Raw genomic sequence first — 18023 nt, forward strand, 5'->3', positions numbered from 1 at the left:
CAGGCCTTGGGTCAATGCCTCTGCCCTCCCCAGAGCTGGCCCTACACACAAAAGTGGAAAGCTGTTGGGGGTCGCATGATGACAGGCGGTGGTGCAAATGTTTGGAGAAGACAGGTAGGAGTTATCAGCCAGAAAGGAGGCAAGGGCAGAACAGGCGGCTTTGGGGCTGCAAGGGAAGGAAAGAGCCCAGTTCTTGTATTAACTGATAACATTGAGCGCGTTAATCAGTGAGTGAAGCTCATCCCTTACACTCTCCAGGGAGTGACAGATCGTCTGAGGGCTGTCCAGGAGCTCGATGCTGTGGGTGTAGGGCTCATATTTCACGGAGAAGGGCCGCTTGATGTGAGCCGCGTAGCTCCTGCAAGGAAAGGGTGCAGAGGGCTTGATACAAGAGATGAGTCTTGAGTCTGCCTCCTACCCAAAACCATTCACCCAGATCACAACAGGTTAATGCCTTCTTTAGGCAGAGTTCCTAGATCAGTACAAAACCTCTAGTTTCCCTCCACAGGGCTATAGCAGTAATTGAGATCCCTCTTGTTCAGCAAGGAAGACTATGAGTTTGACTGCAGGTTTCCATAGGTTAAGCCCCTGGGCTTGCATCAAATGGGAGGGTGTACTGAATGGGTCAGATCCACGGCCATCACTGCTTCCATTTCTTTTATTTTCTTTTTCAAAAGTGCCAAGGAGATTTAGAAGCTAATTGCAGGGAAAGCCTGTTGTATTATAGTTTTATGTTCCTAAATACTTTCTGCCATTCATTTATTGACTAATCTCTGCTTGGGGAGAAAAGAACTAGCTGCAAGCTGTATTAAGGATAAATCTGACAGGCAGTGGCTCAGGCCTGGGCGAGGGGATAGGAGTGGCATCACCAGAGCCATGTGACTCAGTCACAAAGCAACCTGGACTCTAGATCTCAGTGATGAGCCAAACATTGCCTGATACCGCCCAAGAGCAAGACCTTGTTGCTACCTGTCTAATAGAAAAGTATAGAGTCAAGTGAAAACATATCATGGGTAAGGTTTCCCCAAAGTTGCTCATGGTCACCTCCACCACCAAGATTTGTAGGCCTGACAAGGCAGAGCATTCCCCCCCCCCCCCCCCCCCCCTTATTTGCCATGTAAATACGCAGCTAGGAATCTATATTTAGGTACACATGGCTACAATCTCATGCTGGACAGGCCTGGGGACAAACAGCACTAGCAACAGGCAGGCTTCTCGGCTCTGCTGAAGCGTCACCCATCGCGCCGGAATCGCTTAGCTTAGGGTACCCTCTTGTGGCTACGTGGGTCTGCTGTGGCGCGGGGCTCGGCGACGAGCATCCCTCTCTCAGGTGCCACTCCGGCTGGTGCTGCGTGCCGTGGGGAGGGAAGCCTAGTCCTGAACTGCCGGGGTGTGGGGAAATGGCTTGCCGCCAGCTCCAGACAGGCTGGCGCTTGTAGGAAGCTGCCATGCTTGTAGGGAAACAAAAAGTGCAAGCAGAGGAGGGTTCTGCATACACACGTTGTCCTAAAAGACACAGGCACCCAACTCCCCCAGGCAAGGGCTAGCTCACCTCCTCACTAATGCTATCAGCCACAGCGATTGACCCATTAGCACATGAGCACAGCTGCTAATGGTTAGAAACCTGCCCTCCATCACATCAGGGGTGTGTTCACTTGACACCTTTTTTAAACATGCAAGTATGACTTAGGTGCCTGGCAAGGCTGGGGCAGGGTAGGGGAGGGGGTAGGGCAGTGTGTCCACCCGGGAAAAAGTTTCCAGGAAAAAGTGGAGGAAAGTTTTCTTTCTGGGAAAGTAGGCTTTTCTTAAGGGATAATGCTGATAGGTTCATGGTGGCAGCTACCAGTAGAGAAAAAAAATACAGGTGTTTTAATGCTTTCACCTCATGGAGTAGCACCTGTGTGGCCTCTGAGCTCTTTAAAGAGGGTAATTTAGAGTGCTTGTCACTATCAAAACCCTCTAGCCTAATCACGGTTGTGTATGTGGTGTATTGTTCAATTTTAAAGTCAATGAAATGACTCCTTAGACAACAGTTGGGTTTTTTAAAGCATCCCAATGTGTGTGAGAGGATGGGGTCCCCAGGTGCTTGTTTTGAGCAGCTATAGACCTCCAGTTGTATGAATAGTGCAAATGAGGGTAATAAAAGCAGAAGTTGAAATATAGCAGATCTCACCCACATTATTTACATTAAATTTACCACTTGCAAAATCATGTCCATTGTGTATTACTACATCTCATCCTATCCCTTTCCTAAACTAAGATAAAATTGTATAGGCAAAATTTTCCTCTGTTGGTCAAACGTTAAAGTACAGAGCTTTTCTCCTGTGGACAATTCTGGATAGGGCCAAGAAAATGCTCTTCGTCACAGATGTCTGTGGGTAGAGCTGCCCCTCTCCATCCTCTTTTCAGTCGCATGGGATGGGGAAACCCAATTACACAAGTGGGGTGCTCTCTGCTAACCCAAGTTAACCAGCCTAGGAAGTAAAATTTCCATTTTTTTATCCCCCCCATGGATAAATCTATCCTCATGAAGAAAATATTTTTGTTTGTTTGTGTATGAACTACTAATAAACAAATTGCTCAGCAGCTGCTCAAAAAGACAAACATCTTTCTGCATCCTAAATTCAGAGAATGTCACCATTTTGATAAGCTCTTGAGCCCTCTCCTAAAACTTTTACCTACAGAGCAAACTTTTACACGATGCAGAGGCCCATGCCATGTGTCTGAAGAACAAAAAGCAAGATGCTCCTATGAGGGATAGCTACTCCCTGACCTGTATCACTTGGCCCTTCTGCAGCAAGGATGCAGAGACCATCCTGCTGAATAGTTTGCATCTCCAATTCCTGGACCTCCAGTCCTCTGTTATGTTACTTGGCCTTGCCTAGGAACTGGAGCTAGTATGTAACTCCTTCCTAGAACTTGACAGATGAGCTAGATTCCCCCTCTGTCTGTTCTCCAATAGTGCTTCCCACACTATCAATGCCCTTGAGTCCAGCATATTTTGGGGGGGTCTTGGATGAATACAAGGGATTGAAGTCAGACCATGTAGGAATTGGAGAATCACTTTGCTTTGAAAGACCTGACAACAGTTTCCAGAATAGTTCTGAGACCATGAACTGAAAGCAAGCCCTGTTTCAATACATTACAGCTTTGTTTCCTTCTGTTTGGGCTTCCCTCACTGCCCAGTCCTACCTCAGTTTACTTTTGGCATCGCTGAAGCTCTCAGACACAAAATATACAGGCTGGTAGTTCTGGTCCTGGTAGGGCTGAACAGCAGCAGCATCAGGGTCAAAGTCCCGCACCTCTGGTTCATCTGACAAGGAGTGCTGTGGACACAGCAGGAAAATGCCAGCATGAAATCAAGGGGATTTGAGAGCACATGTGTGATAGACAAGCGGAGAACAGATAGGGCAAAGTCATTATTGCTGCACAGAGGAAGGGGTTTTGCTGTATAGGGTCTAGAGCAGAGAGGCAGGTTATGCTGGGACTTACTATGAGCTCCCCATAGGAAGAGAGGAGGCCGGCTCCATAGGCTTTGACTATCCCATTCTGCCTGCAGAGCCCAAATTCCACCGTAAACCAGTAAAGCTGTGAAAAGAGAAAGAAAACTGCATGGGGATACAGCTTCTCACCTTTGTCTCCCTGTGATTTCTGAGGCCTTTCATCATGGCCAGGATTGGGGGTTGTTTAAATGAATGGGTGCCTGGCACTTTGTCCCCTCTCCTTACCCTGAACCCATCACTGACAGAGCAAAGTGCTAAACAAAGCTGCTGCCGCGCTGGGACAGATGTAAACTGTGTCCCTGCACTGGTCCCCTGCGCACCCAGGTGCTGTGTGGTGCTGCCATTCAGTGCCCTTGGAGCTGGATGGGTCACCTTGCCGAGGAAGAGCCAAAGGAAGCGGATGTCATTTAATCCCATCCCAAAGAGTCCCAGCAGTGCTGTCATTAGAAATACGATGCTTGATGATACTCTGGTGCCTGAGAAAATTGGGTTAATGTGCAAGTGAGCTCTGCTGTTTAACTGATCTCCACTCTGCACAGTCATCGTGAAAGAGCAGGGCAGGGGCAGCTCAGGTAGGGGCTCTGAGCCTGCAGCTCTCAGGAGACCAGGCTGGACCTGTCACCCTGATACTGCACAAGTGCTGCTAGAGGGGGCCCTGACCCCATCCAGCAAAGAGGAAATCTTACTGTTGCAAGTTTCTCAATTTCTTCATCAGTTGCTCCCAGAGATGCCAGCCCAATGTCCTGAGAAGACAAAGGAAGGTGTGAAGATCAAGACAGATTTGGTCTGGGGGCCTTATATGTGGATTGTTCTGTTTTATTGTATTGAGACAATAGATATTGTTGCCCTGAGCTGCCATGCATCTATTGGGGTTTCATCATGCTCTGACTAAAAATGCTTTGCTGCAGAATCTGGTATTTTTACTCTGCATTAAGGTTCTCAGTCCATCACTAGGGCTCCTGAACAATGTATTCAACATAAACAAATCCTAGAACAAGGCTTTAAGTGGTGAGACTGGGGTCAGTTTGGGTTCTCATCTTGTACCCTGCCTCTCAGGGATGAGGAAGCAGATGACCACCTTACCTGAGAGAACTGGGCAAATGTCTTGTCAGCCAGCATCGGGACATGCCCCAACAGTTCATGACAGCAATCCCTGCCAATGCCCAGGGAAAAGGAGGAAAACATGGTCAGGATTGGACAGAGTTTGTTCTTTAAGGAGGAAGGTGAACTGCTGGTGAGGTGAGATGGCTGGGCAGGGAAGGCCATCGGGGTTGGGTGATACTCACGGCTCAGGGGAGTGCATGGGCGAGGATGCATGGCGGATGTACTGGGTGCACTGGAAGACGCGGAAGGCCAGGCTGGCAAGGAAGTCCCGCGCTGACAGCAAGCCGGCCACTGGCCGGAGCTGGAAGCCGGTTCTCTCTGAAACAGAACATACCATATCTGTGGGGCTGCATTGCCCACGGGCTGTGCTGGTGCACTGTCTTCTCAATACGGACAGCAAAAGCATCCGTGCTGGAAACTAAAGGTCCTGCTGTGCCAAGTCGAACCGTTTTGCTCCTATTAGGAAGCAATTGTCTGCTCTTTAGGTGCTGGTGTGATCATTTAACTTTGGGGATGACCTTCAGTTGCAGTCCCCTGTGTTTACCTACACTCCCCACCACCTGGGGTCTACCCTGTCTGCTGTTGGCATCACATAAGCCTCCAGCATCTCTCCTTCCAAATCTCAGCTTACATGCTGCTCTTTTGGGTTCCAGCTGTGGTGTTTTCCAGCTGTAGCTGCCACCACCATGTTGCAAACCTGGTAGACCCTGGTTCTGGGTGCCTCAGGCTCATACTCACCTTTCAGGAAGCGGGAGACCTCCTCCAGCTGAGGAATGTTGTTCTCATTGTACCCACAGAATTTCTCCAGGAGATTGAAAGCTTCAAGGTACTCCTTGCAGGCATGGGTGGGATACAGGCTCTTCAGGGTGCTGTACACCTCCTTCCTTCAGGACAAGAGGTAGCAGATGTTCAGCGGCCGTGTGTCTAGTCCTCTCCTGTCGTCTGGTTATACACTATCAAGGACTCAAGCCTCTAGGTTTCTTGGCTTTTTTGCCTTTCTCCACTAAGCCTACATCTGATAAGCACATTGATAGGGGTATGTAAACATATGGATCTACATTAAAATGATCTGGAAAGTCAGCAGTTGCATCTGCACAGACCTATTTGTGACCTTGAAAGTCAGAAGATTGTATAAAAGGAATTAGCTGGAATTAAACTATTCCCTGCAGGCTAGCTCCTGAAGTTGCACTATGAAGACAGTCAATATAATCAGGAGATGACCTTGTTTAGGAGCCTGTATACTCAGCTCATATAAACCAGCCTTGTTTTCAGAGTCACTCCTGCAGTGACACTCCTGGAAATAGTAATGTTCAAAAGGAAGCATTTTGCTAAGTGAAGCCAGCAAAGTACCATGCAGATGTTCTCCATGGACCTCATACATCTTTCCACAGCTATGATAACTGCTCTTTGGAGGCTGCCATTACACCAGGTACCCTCAGAGAAGTGGAACTCCAAATTATCTACCTGGGGAGGCTGATTTGGAGAAAACTCCTGGAGGCCACAGTGTGAAAGTGCTCTCGATGCAGCCCCAAGAGAGCAAGAGGCAGAGCATCATTGTTTTGGAGGTAATTTGTTCTCCCAAATGCAGACTCTACCATAAAAGGCTGTACAATGAGTTACTGGTTTTTATAACAAGCCGTTATGTAGGATACTTGCACTCCTGACACATTTTTCAAGACATCATGCCCTAACCACTTAGGTTTTATTCTCAGCTTCTAGTAGTGGAGCCAGTAAAGATCACAGATTAAAACAGTGCTCACCAGGTAGCGATTTCCTCTGCTGTGTACTCCACACGAGGGATCGGGTCGCCGCTGCAAGGTAAACACACTGTTACTGACAGAAGCAGAGCACAAGCCAGACTCCTCTTCCCTTTGAGAAGGAAGTGCTTTGGAAAAGCTCTGCATGATGTTGATCAATCTTCTTTAAACCAAACAAGGGGGTGAAAGGAAAAACAAAGCATTAGTACCGGGTCATTTGTACAGGTGCAACAAATACATAGACACAGAGAAAAGCATTAGTCCAGCCAGAGGTTATAAATGAACAAGGGATGAGCAAAAGCCTAGCAGGCATAATATTTTTTTGGGGGGTGGGGATTACTGGTAGAAATTGAAACTTTCTCAGAAAATAAATTAATATAATGTGCCAGAACTTCAGGGGGATGATGGGTCCAAGAATGTGTCAGTGTCTGGGAAATAAAAGAAGCTAATAAGGAAAACTAAATGCAGTTGAACTGCAGAAAAAAATATTGGCAGTAAGATTAAGAACAGCAAGAAAAGAAAATCTTAGCATTTATGTAAGTGGGAACTAAAAAATAGTTACACTTTTGCCTTTTCTGTACCATAATTAGCAATTTTATTTCCCAAATCCTTCTGTTCTGTATTGAACAAATGGGATATTCACATATTACAGTGATAAAGCATAGTTGCTTTTCCATTAAGTGCCTGAAGGGATACTACACAGCAGCTCATAAATGCTAACCTGCACACGAGATGTGAGAGAAGACATCTTAAATGTGTGCAGCATCTTAGGACAGTATTTCTTCCTGTGTCCCTCAGGACTCATTTGCTGGCATGGTGACTTTCTGTGCATTTAGTATTAGTACAGGATTAAACCATCAATGTCTATATTCTGGGCTTCAAATCTGCAAAGAACGTGAAACCTAACAGAGCAGAAAGACATGCTGGGATCACACCAGTTGCAGGCACAGCTCAAGGAGGTGACCCATATAATTTCCACACCCTGCTTTCAGCACAGCTCACTTCAGAAATCTGCATTTAAAGTCCCACTCAGAGAGGGAGATGATACAGTGGAAGGCAGCGTTACTGAATAGGATCCAGGGAATATTGTACACACCCAGCTTAACATTGGAGCTCTGTTTGATGTTTTAGTTGTTGTTGATGTAGTTTGATGCTGAGTGCTATCGCTGCATATATCAGAACAGGAGTATTAAGCAGGAGTAGAAGAGATAGTCTTAAATCTAAATAAGACAATGATGAGACCACTAATGGAATGTATTTAATTTATCAGTGTTAGGAGGTGAACTGTTTGGTCTATAAATACCTTCAGCAAAAAATCTGACAGCAGAAATTAATCTAGTAGACAAAAGGCGTGTATGATCCATAGTGTGAAAGCTGAAGCTAACCAAATTCAATGTAGAAATAAACCCACCATTTTTTTAACAGCCAGGACAATGAACCATTGGAAAAAGTCTTCTGGGCACATGGTAGCTTTTTCAGTACTTGAAGCACTGAAGCTGAAATGAGACGTCATTCAAAAAGATATTCTACTTTTCAAAATGAAGTTTGAGGTCTGATAGAATTATGCTTGGGTTTTGTTACGCAGGAGGTTTGTTCTGGCTTTATCAATGTGTGAATTAATGACCACAGGCATTTTTTAATTAAGAAGAGACTAGAATACATAAACACAAGAGGGACACAAAAAGAGCTGACATGGCTGAATGGGGAGACAAAACATGAAAGAAGTCTCATGCAGATAGCACAATGACTTCACAACAGGTTGAACTGACATGGCATTATCCCTGTATGTATGTTAGAAAAGAGACTTACTGCTTATAATGGAAAGCAATTTCTGCTATCGATTTCCTTCTCTGGCGATATACTTGGTCAGAGTAGCCCTGTGATGACAAATAGGAAGACAGACAGATTTTTAATCATTTACTAAAATTTCTCACCCAACAAAGTTCATCCCTGGCTGGAGAAACTTCTCACATGGTGGTGACTGTACTTGTTTCCTGATCAGCTGCACTAATAGATGTTCTCCAGTTCCCTGCTTCTGAGGGACAGCTCAGGACTCCAGAACGAGGATGTGCCCACACAGACTAACTCACCGGGTGATCCAGATCCAAATCAGGGTCAAACTTGGTGACCAAATGGTGGCACTTGTCCAGTTCACAGATTCTTCTGGGAAACCAGTGAACTGCAGAGAGAGAGGAAGAAAAACTGTCTGTGGAAGTGAAGATGAGCATCCAGTGCTAAGAAGGGCTTGTGAGGCTGAATACAATACATCTGACCTGTACATAGACACAACAAACAGCGCATGACATGACACAGCTGTGCCTTCTGGGCAGTAGTCCGACACTTTCAGTGCTCTTGTCCTAGACTAATGCCGTGATTTGTTCCTCATGACTTCCCTGCCCATCTCTCAGCACAGTATTTTGCGATAAAAATAAATGAGATGAAAATTGGATTTCACTTCAAGATTTTAGACTTCACATTAAAAACAAATCCAGAGGTCCAACTAGTTGTGGACCAGTCACAGCAGATCTCTAGGGACATTTTTCAATAAGAATCACCCTGTCTTCAGAGCAGGATGGCATGGGGAGCCTCTTGTAGTTTAGTGCTGGATCTGTACAGTTTCTGACACATAGGCAGTAAACTGCATTTCAGTCTTAGAATCATAGAATATCCTGAGTTATAAGTGACCCATAAGGATCGTCAAGTCCAACTCCTGGCTCCACACAGGGCCAGCCAAGTCAGAGCATGGGACTGAGTGTATCGACCAGATGATTCCTGAACTCAGTCAAGCTGGGTGCTGTGACCACTTCCCTGGGGAGCCTTTTCCAGTGCCCAACCACTCCCTCAGTAAAGAACCTCTTCCTAATACCCAACCCAAACCTCCCGTCACAGCTTCATACTGTTCCCTTGGGTTCTACAATACAAAACACTGGAGCAGTGGTGCAGAACTCTGTAGGAGACCTGTGAACAAAGCATGACATTTAATTTTCCTTTTTCTATTTTCTTCCAGTCTGTCACTAGAAGAATGGGCTATAGGTTGTGGAGCCTGTTGAGAACTGGACAAGGTGGGAAGTGGCTTTCAGGATTGAGGTGTTCCAGGGGCAGTCTTTTCTGTCTTGCTCAAATTTAGCACACAGACCCCTTCCTCTTTTCTGCAAATAACAAAATCTCCCTCTGTTTCTACAGCTCAGCCTCTTTGCAAAAGTGACACAGTTTGTAAGTTTCTTACATTTGTCTTCCTTAGTGGTCCTGACATCTTCTGCTACCCTCTTGATGGAGCTAATGAAAGTATTTAGGTCAGAGCTGTGGACTTCACAACGCACAAAGTACTCCAGTTCAGCAGTCCCTTCACGGGGCTTTCGGCTAAGCCTGGTCTCCAGGTGGTGAATTTTAGCTTCAAATGTCTTTTGGGACATAGAAAAGGAGAACAAAAACATTAAACAACACTGCTGCTACTTTCCAAAGATGTCCATACAGATACATTTGGGAGGGACTCCCTCTTGTCTTTTCCATCTTCCCATCTGCCTCCCCCCCCCCCCCCCCCCCGACACACACACACCCGGCCCCTCCCCCCGAGAATAAACACACTTATTCATTAATTATGCAATTTTTTCTTAGGGACCGGCAACCAGTGGGGCTGGTCAATAACTACCATCAGAAGACTTCCACAGTGGCAAAGAAGATCGTATCAAGAAGGGAAATTAATGTAGCAAAATGTCACCTCCTATGACACCCTTTCCTTTAGCCTCCCACTGAAGGTAAAGGTGCTTTCGGCTGGTTGGGAGGGGAAGGGGTGGCGGCGCCGTGGGCAGGCGGCGCGGCGCTGGCCGCGGTGCTGAACCGCTGGGGCTGAGCCGCAGCCGGTCTGCGGAGCCGCGACTTGGGGTCCCTGTCAGGACTGCCAGCATTTGGGCTCGGTACCGTAACTGACCGCCCCCAAAGAATAAGGAGCAGACAAAATGGAGGGCTCTGGTTGGTTTGTGGGTATTTTCTTTAGCTCAGTGAAAACTGTCAGTACGAGCCCGAGTGCCTGGGCAGTGACCCAATCTTTCCAAAGTCTCTGACAGACCTTTGGTAGAGGAAGGGACATGATTTCTTTTGTTAATCAGAGGCAGAAAGATGAGAAAGAACAGATGTGATGCCACCGGTAAATCAAATTTAGGGCCATGTTTTTTAATGTACCTACCAACTTCACTATTACATTGTCCCCTCAACAATCAATACCTTTGCATTAATCTGACAGCTGTGATTGCATTACCTATGCTTTGGCTGCATGTAACACATACAGAAGAGTGAAACCAGCTTCCCTGCAGCCTGGTTCATGATGAGGCAAATGTCATTATGCCCGTCTGCTTTCATATCTTGTACCTGCATTGCCAGAGGGATCTGGGAAATGAATCTTCCCCTGTTGTGGCTTGACATGCTTGTCTTTTTATTATATTTAAAGCGCTCTCTGCGACAAGCTCGGAGAGATTTTTTTACCAGGAAAGCTCTTGATGCAGCAAGTAAATTGCTCCAGGAAGAAACAAATAATATTTTAACATAAGCTGCCGCTGCTCCTTGCTTGATGTTTTTAAAAATGTTTAAATTATAGACTTTAAATGGAGTGTAACATAAAATCTACCAGGTACAAGGGCCTATATTTCAGTGCTCTGTACCTGCTAAGCATTCTGTTGTACTGGATAATTTTACAGTGATTTTTTTTTCATGCCTTAACTGGCATCTGCGCACTTCTAGTAAGGAGACCCCAACCGTGGCAACACCAAGGCTTTTGTCTCACAAGCTTGTCCTATGAATTCTTTTAGTCTTGAGACAAGAACCAGATATTGCCCAGAAAACAGGTTTTCTTGCAACAGTCCTCTTAGAGGAGATGCAAGATGTTTTGCCAGTCCTGAAGATCTTGAATACTTTTCATGAGATATCAGAGCTGGTACTGCATGGGCAGTGTGTAACTAGAATGACCAAAATTTTCAGGGAAATACTTTTCCTCAAACACCCTTTTTGTGTGTTTACATCTGTTAGGTAGTGGGTTTGCTGTATAGTGTTGCTAGTGATCTGATTTTACCACAGAAGTGGTTGCATTCCATGGGGAAGAAGGTGTTATACACTTAATGTGTTTTAATATATGAGCTAGCACCATGTCCATGTGACAAGAAAGACTGAAAACATACTTAATGGTCAAAAGAAGTGATTCTTCCCCTCTGTCTGGTGTGAGGGAGACCACATGTGGTTTATCATGTCCCTCAGAAGAGACATTGATGTGCTGTAGCAGGTATAGTGGAGGGCTCCCAAGATGCTCAGGGTGATGAAGAACAATGTTACATGAAGAAAGAATAAGGAAATTGGATTTGTTCACCCTTAAGAAGTGAAGGGACAGGGGAGATTCATTCACTGTCTACTAGTTTCTGGAAGGGTTTAAAGAAGACAGAGACAGACTCACATGAAAAAAAATACACAGGATTGGAGGGGACAAGAGGCAATGGGCACAAACTGGAAGCAACAACAATAAAAAGAAAAATAAAAAAGAAAAAGCTTTTTCCGTGAGGGCAATAAAAAACTCAAGGAGTCCAAGGAAATAGTGTCTCTACCTTGGTGATATTCAAAACACAACAAGCACAGCCCAGAGCAACTTGCTGTAACTGGAGCTGCTCTGAGCAGGAGATTGGACAAGAGACCTCAGGAGCCCCATTACAATCCACGTGAGTGACTAATAGGAACAAATTATCCTCTCAGTGCTCAAGTCAATGAAATTAAACTGCTGTAGATAAAACATATCTCAGAACCTCGGTTTGCAAAACACTTTCGAATCCCTCTAGATAACATGTACTACATAAATGCAAATAATCATGTTTTGATTGCTCTTTAAATAGGCAGCACTTATTTAGGCAGCCTTTCCATTCATGGTACTGAGATCCTAGATAATGGAACATTACATTGCTGACTAGGGGGAAAAAATCTCAATTAGCTACCATTTTTCCTTGGTATTAAAGCCATACACAGGGTGCATCTCCGGGGAGAACCAACAGAACCTTCAACATGTGAGTCAACTTCATCTCTGCAGGAAGTAATTCTGAAACCAATATACTGGTTTGACACCCAGGGTGAAGTTGTTCCTGTAACTCTTTGACCAAGGACTAATGTGGCAATGCTATTCAGAGACTGCTAAAGCCTTGACCTACAAGTAAGGCAGGTTTGGTCTGTAGGCATGCATGGCACGCAGCTTGCTTTGAATGGGGAATCAGAGCCCTGTGCATGAAGTTGAAGTGCTGAGCAGTGGAGGGGACTGTCAGAGTATGTTACAGCCCACAAGGATGTGGACTGTGGGTGTGAAACTGGGTGATTGGATCCAGTAATTAAGCAAAGCTAAGCCCAGGACTTAACAGCACTACCAGAGGTATGACTCATTCTTCGTGATGGAAATTGAAGCCATGCTGGGGTATGAGCAAAGCATGACTGTGGGGATAACAGACAATTAATGATAATTTGCAATAGGCAGACCTAGTTTGAGTTGTCTTTAGTAGACTGAAGTGACATTTCTCACAGAACAGATATGAAACCTGTAGTGTGTCCCACGAATCCCGTAAAAATGGGTCGGTACTCACCTCAAATACCTTAAGCGCACGGGACAGTGGTGAAGTCTTTGTCCCCTTGAGCATGAAGAAGAGGTTCAGCATGGCTCTCCCATCCTTCTCCTCAAAGACAATGGTTTCTGTAGACTCTGCAGCATCAGTGGCTGCAGCTGCAGCCTCTCTTTCCTTCCTGGCATCTTCAATGAGGCTTTGACGTCTACCAATGAACCGTGGAGACTAAAGGCAGAACAGAAATAAATAACACTTCTGATAGAGTTGTAAGGGAAATCAGAGGCATCTTTGGTAGCTGCATGAAGAGTGACTTATGTGTCACATCAGACGAAGAAGGGGAAAGTTGGACTGACTTGCTAGATTTGTAGGAAGATCTAGCAATGAGAACTGAAACTTTAAAATTGAACTTTTGGACATGTGGAGCCTTAGGAAAAAAAAAATCTCTGTAAAATACCCTTGTAGCACAATTAGAGAGTGAGCTTCTTCCCTCCCCTTCCCTTCCTTCACAATAGATTTCACTGTCCTTCAAATAATAAAAATCAGAAACAATCTTAGTCAGTTTTCAGGTGTCTGATGAATCCAAGTGGAGAAGAGTTAGGTAAACATGAAGTCATTTGAGAAAAGATTTACTATGAGGGACAGCTGAAGCTCACAGCAGTGGCCTGGTGGGAAACATTAACTGTTTGCAAGTGCATTAGCAAGGCAGCTTAGCTAAACTACTCGCAGGATCCAATGCAACATTTTCTTCTGACATTAAATGGATGCTTGCCCATTGAAGTCTAACTGGAACCGCATCCATTACCCCAGAAAATAAACTTCTCCCACTGATGTATAGATTAATTTTGTCCCAAAAAACTCCTGCAGATTTCTGTTACTTGGAATTGCACTTTAAGTGCTGCAACTGTTCCTGGAGTCATGTGAGGTCATTCATGCTTTTATTGAGCTATGAACCTCCACCACTGCTGTTTCTTTTGTTATACAAAAAGCTCATATACTAACTTAGTTATTATTGGTCTTTTTGCAGCCAGTTTTCCATTTAGAGGCAGCTCAGCTAGTTCCACTTCTATGTGTTCAATACACAAACCGGACAACAAACCCTCAGAACTTTCTAAAAGAAACTTGGGTTGCACTGAAGGACAAGCATATAAAGCCATTTAACTCCTATATATGTAATGGGAACGGCTCCAGTTTTCCTTCTGATTTCATTGAAAATATCTGGAAAAAAATATATGCTAATCAAGAAGCATCTTCCCTACCTTGTGAAAATTTGGAGCATGTTTTCCTTTTAAAAAGACTGCTCAACTACTAAGCCCATTTTCTGTCTGATTTTCAAAGTCGACCATCAATAACCAATGTTTCCTGCGAAAATCCTCTGGGATGCTTCAGCAGTGTAAAGCTGACATTTAAAATGCAGCCTGAAAAACACAGCACATATAGGTGCTGGCCCACACACTTCTATCCAGTTCTTTTTTAATAAATATACCACTCTGAAATTACATTTGCTGATGCTCAACCCCCTTATTCCTCATGGCACAGAAAAACATCTAACAAAAAAGCACTTATTGGCATTTGTCTAAATCGACGCTATTCACGCCCAAAGAGAGACAACATCTCAGAACTATCCTGGGGCGTAACTTTTAAAAGCTTATGAGTGTGTGCTCAGCTCTAAGCGTGTGTTTTATATCACTACTGCATTTAAAGCTAAGCCAGTGTTGACTTTAAAGTGGCTGCAATAAGCAGGGCAAACAGCCTTGTGCTAGCCACAGTACCGGGGCTCTGCAGCGGTCCCATGCCAGGCAGCGCTTTAGCTAAGGATGCTTCATCCCACTGTGCCCTGAGGTGCAGAGGTGCAGCAGGATTTTACTTCTGGGGTAGAACAGGAACAAGGAGGGAAACTACACCTCCATGTTTAGACTGTACATCAAGTTAAAATCTGACTGGAAGGAGTTTAAATAGTGAGAAGACCAGTGTGACTGGAAAGAAGCACTGGGAGAGGCAGCCGTGACCAGTCAGACCCGTGTGTTGGGACCAGACGGTCCCTGGCAGGCAGGAGGGGGTGTCTCTCAAGGGGTCCTGGAAGCTGCTTAGCTCCACGTGGGCATGTTTGGGGTGAGTAAATTTTAAAATAAAGCATGAAAAAGGATTAGTTTTCCTTGTGAGAAGAGTGCCAGGAGGGGTCTGCCTGCCTGCTGCCTCCTTTGCTGGGTAGCAGTTGCCTGGCTGCACACTCCCCATCTCACCCACCTCTCCTCTGCCCTTCACATTTATGCTCACCGGGGTATTGACTCCTTTTGCTGGAAATTAGGAACCTGTCATATAAGCTAACCAAACTGACCCCTCATGATCAATGCCTTCCTTTCTTTGGAAGGCACTGTTACATGGTATTTCCCAATCACCTCGCTGATGAGCTCCCTGAGTGCATATCTAGCTACAATGGGAAGTTTAATTTGATTTTGCAAAGCATTTATTTGCCTAAGTGGGACCTGAGTCTGATATTAGTTTGGTTTTCCCTCTTTGAATTTGCTCAGCAAGCCCCACATAAGCCATGTCATTAAAAATACTGTGTTCTGAATTAAAGTACTCTTCTTTTTTTTTTTTTTTTTTTTTTTTTTTTTTTTTTTTTTTTTTTTCCTGGCTCATTGTTTGCAGCAAGCAGGAAGGTCTGTAAAGACTATTTCCCTCTCTGCAGCATGGGGACAGTAACATCCCACCCCAGCTTCCCTGGATCCTCCTTCGTCCTGGTTTGCCTCCAAGTGCTGTCTCCTGCCTGGCTCTGCCTGTGTGCTCTGTAACCAAACCCTGTTCCAGCTGCAGTCCCAGGATGTCTTGTGCAAAAATACTAGCAGCAGAAAAACTAAATATGTAAGAAAATATTTTTCAGAGTGTGAGTTTGGTGTTTTGCTGGCCCAGCTGACATCTTAAATACCTACCAGTGCAGACGAGCCCTGGGATTTCAAAGGTCTTTTTATCCTCCAGCTGGGACAGTGTCCCCCGACAGCAGTGTGCTGGCCCTTGGGGGTTAATGGCAAGGGAACAACTCAGCCCTGCTGGAGTTGGTGAGGTGGTGGACAGGGGCTTGCTGGCCCATCACCCATGGTCACTGAAACCACAGGGGCTGGGGACATGCAATGTCATATACAAATGTAGAATCATGCTTTTTCCCTGGTACAAGCCAGCAAAATAAGTGACAGGATTGCAGAATGCTCCTGAGCTAGGTAAGGGCAAAGCCTTCCGTGCAGCCGGGTCTCAGAGTGATGCTAACAGGGCTAAGGGGGGGGGAGGGGGGGGTGTGAGGGGGGGGGGGGTGTGAGGGGGGGGGGTATTTTTGTTTTATTAGAGTTTCCATTCAAAGAAAGGGTGCAAAGATAGATTGAGATTTTATGTCCATCCCAGGCTGGAGGAGTCGCTCACCCCAAGCAGGCTAGTCTGCCATGCTTCTGCCAGCACACCTGGTGAACTCAAATTCCTCTAGCTCCTTTGTTCAGTGGCCTGTTTCCCATCAAACACAAAGCAGCACCCCAGAGTGTTCAATAACCCAACGCCCCTTCTCCAGACACCAATGAGTGTCTCAAGTACTGACTTGAAGAGCAGCCTGGAAAATACCAGGTTTTCAAGAACCACTTCAGTGTTCATTATTTTGCCAGAATGAAAACAGTCATGTGAGAAGGAAGCCTTCCCTAATTTCCATTTGTCAGAGCAAGCAAGCTTACCTCCTTGTTTCCTAAATGTTTCCTCTCCTTTCCGGCACATGCTACTCTCCAAAACACTTCTCACTGACTATGCAGTGGCTGATTTTACTTACTCAGAGCATTACAGAGGATAGCAAGTGAAAAACGAAATGGGCACAGGGGAGGTAAATGAGGATCCCTATAACTGACCTGCTGGGATCACCCCACATACATCTGCCAAACACATCTGCTCCCTAAATCGGCACAGTTCCCAGATTTCCTCCTGCTGAGAGTCCCAAGGGTGTCCCCTCCCACTGCATGCACTGCCACCGGCTGCTCTGGCTCCTCCAGGTTTGGCAGAAGGATGTGCTGGGAGAAAGCAAAACTGCAGACGCAGCAGCAGCAAACAAACTGATTAAATTGCCTGTGTCTCGTATGTTGTCTGAAATAACAGCCACACTTTTTCATTATGCTGGAAGAGGTGAAATCTCTGCAGTTTATTGCCTTGAAATCAGGAGAGCATTAAGGTTTTCAAATTGCCTTTCACGCTGGGGATTCCTTGTTATTCCCGCCTTAGGTCTATGGGTAAATAAACTTGCTTTAGGTTTCGGGGGGCGTGTGTTGTATTAGTTCAAGCTCTCATCCCCCTAAGTGTTTGCATTTCACATGTACCACTATGTAGAGAGAACTGCTCAGATAATTTCCCTTTGCCATCCTGGAGGTGCCTACATGGGAGAACTCCCACAAAGGCAGAGTTGCTCCATCTATCCCTGCCTGCCTCTGCCTATAGCTATGGGAGAGGCTGTGGTCTTTGGAGGGGGAGGGAAAGAAGTGGGGTAGCGTTGTCTTACCATGATGGCCTCGGCTTGCTTGGAGTCCAGCTCTGACACCGCCCTGCGGAAGCCTTTGGCTGCAGAGGTGGAGATGTTCGGGGTTGGCATCTTTGCTCTTCCACGAGCTCCGATCTTCGCTTTCCAGCTCCTTGCCAGCTTTTTATAGGGCAGGGCTGACGTCAAAGACTCTTTCAAATCTTCTCTTCCCCCCCTCAACTCCCCCCCCCCCATCACTACCTCCCTCCTTTCTCCCCCTCGGGCTGAGAGGAGGAGGGGACGTGAAGGAGAGAAGCGTTTCTGTCCCATTAAATCTAATCGCTACAAAGATTGCAGACACCCTGCCTTTGCAGACCAGACGCTCCCCCCACCTGTTTGCCTGCATCCAAAAGATTTCTAGTCTGTCTTTCCCCCCCCCCCCTTCTTCTTGGTGGAGTTCATTCTCGTGCTGTGTTTCAGTCCAACACATTTGCTTTCCCAGATTGGGAGTTGCATGAAAGGATTTTGATCTGTGAAAGAACAAAATGAAAGGAGGGAAGGGATTCAGCCCTCTCTAGCTCTTTTTTCCCCATGTTTGCCTTGT

General features: G+C 45.7%; 1 protein-coding gene across 1 annotated transcript; it reads right to left on the minus strand.

The window, feature by feature from the left end:
* Positions 1-198: 198 nt before the first annotated feature.
* TH (tyrosine hydroxylase) lies at positions 199-17551 on the minus strand (the record flags this gene model as incomplete). Its single annotated transcript, XM_084263824.1, has 13 exons — positions 199-358; positions 3193-3326; positions 3493-3588; positions 4190-4246; positions 4587-4656; positions 4790-4925; positions 5346-5491; positions 6368-6418; positions 8174-8241; positions 8455-8543; positions 9591-9765; positions 12964-13167; positions 17462-17551. The coding sequence occupies 13 exons, from the start codon at positions 17549-17551 to the stop codon at positions 199-201; spliced, it is 1476 nt and encodes a 491-aa protein (XP_084119950.1).
* Between the last annotated feature and the right edge of the window lie 472 nt (positions 17552-18023).

Source organism: Gallinula chloropus, assembly GCF_964237585.1.
Source record: "Gallinula chloropus genome assembly, chromosome: 4".
Lineage (NCBI taxonomy): Eukaryota > Metazoa > Chordata > Aves > Gruiformes > Rallidae > Gallinula > Gallinula chloropus.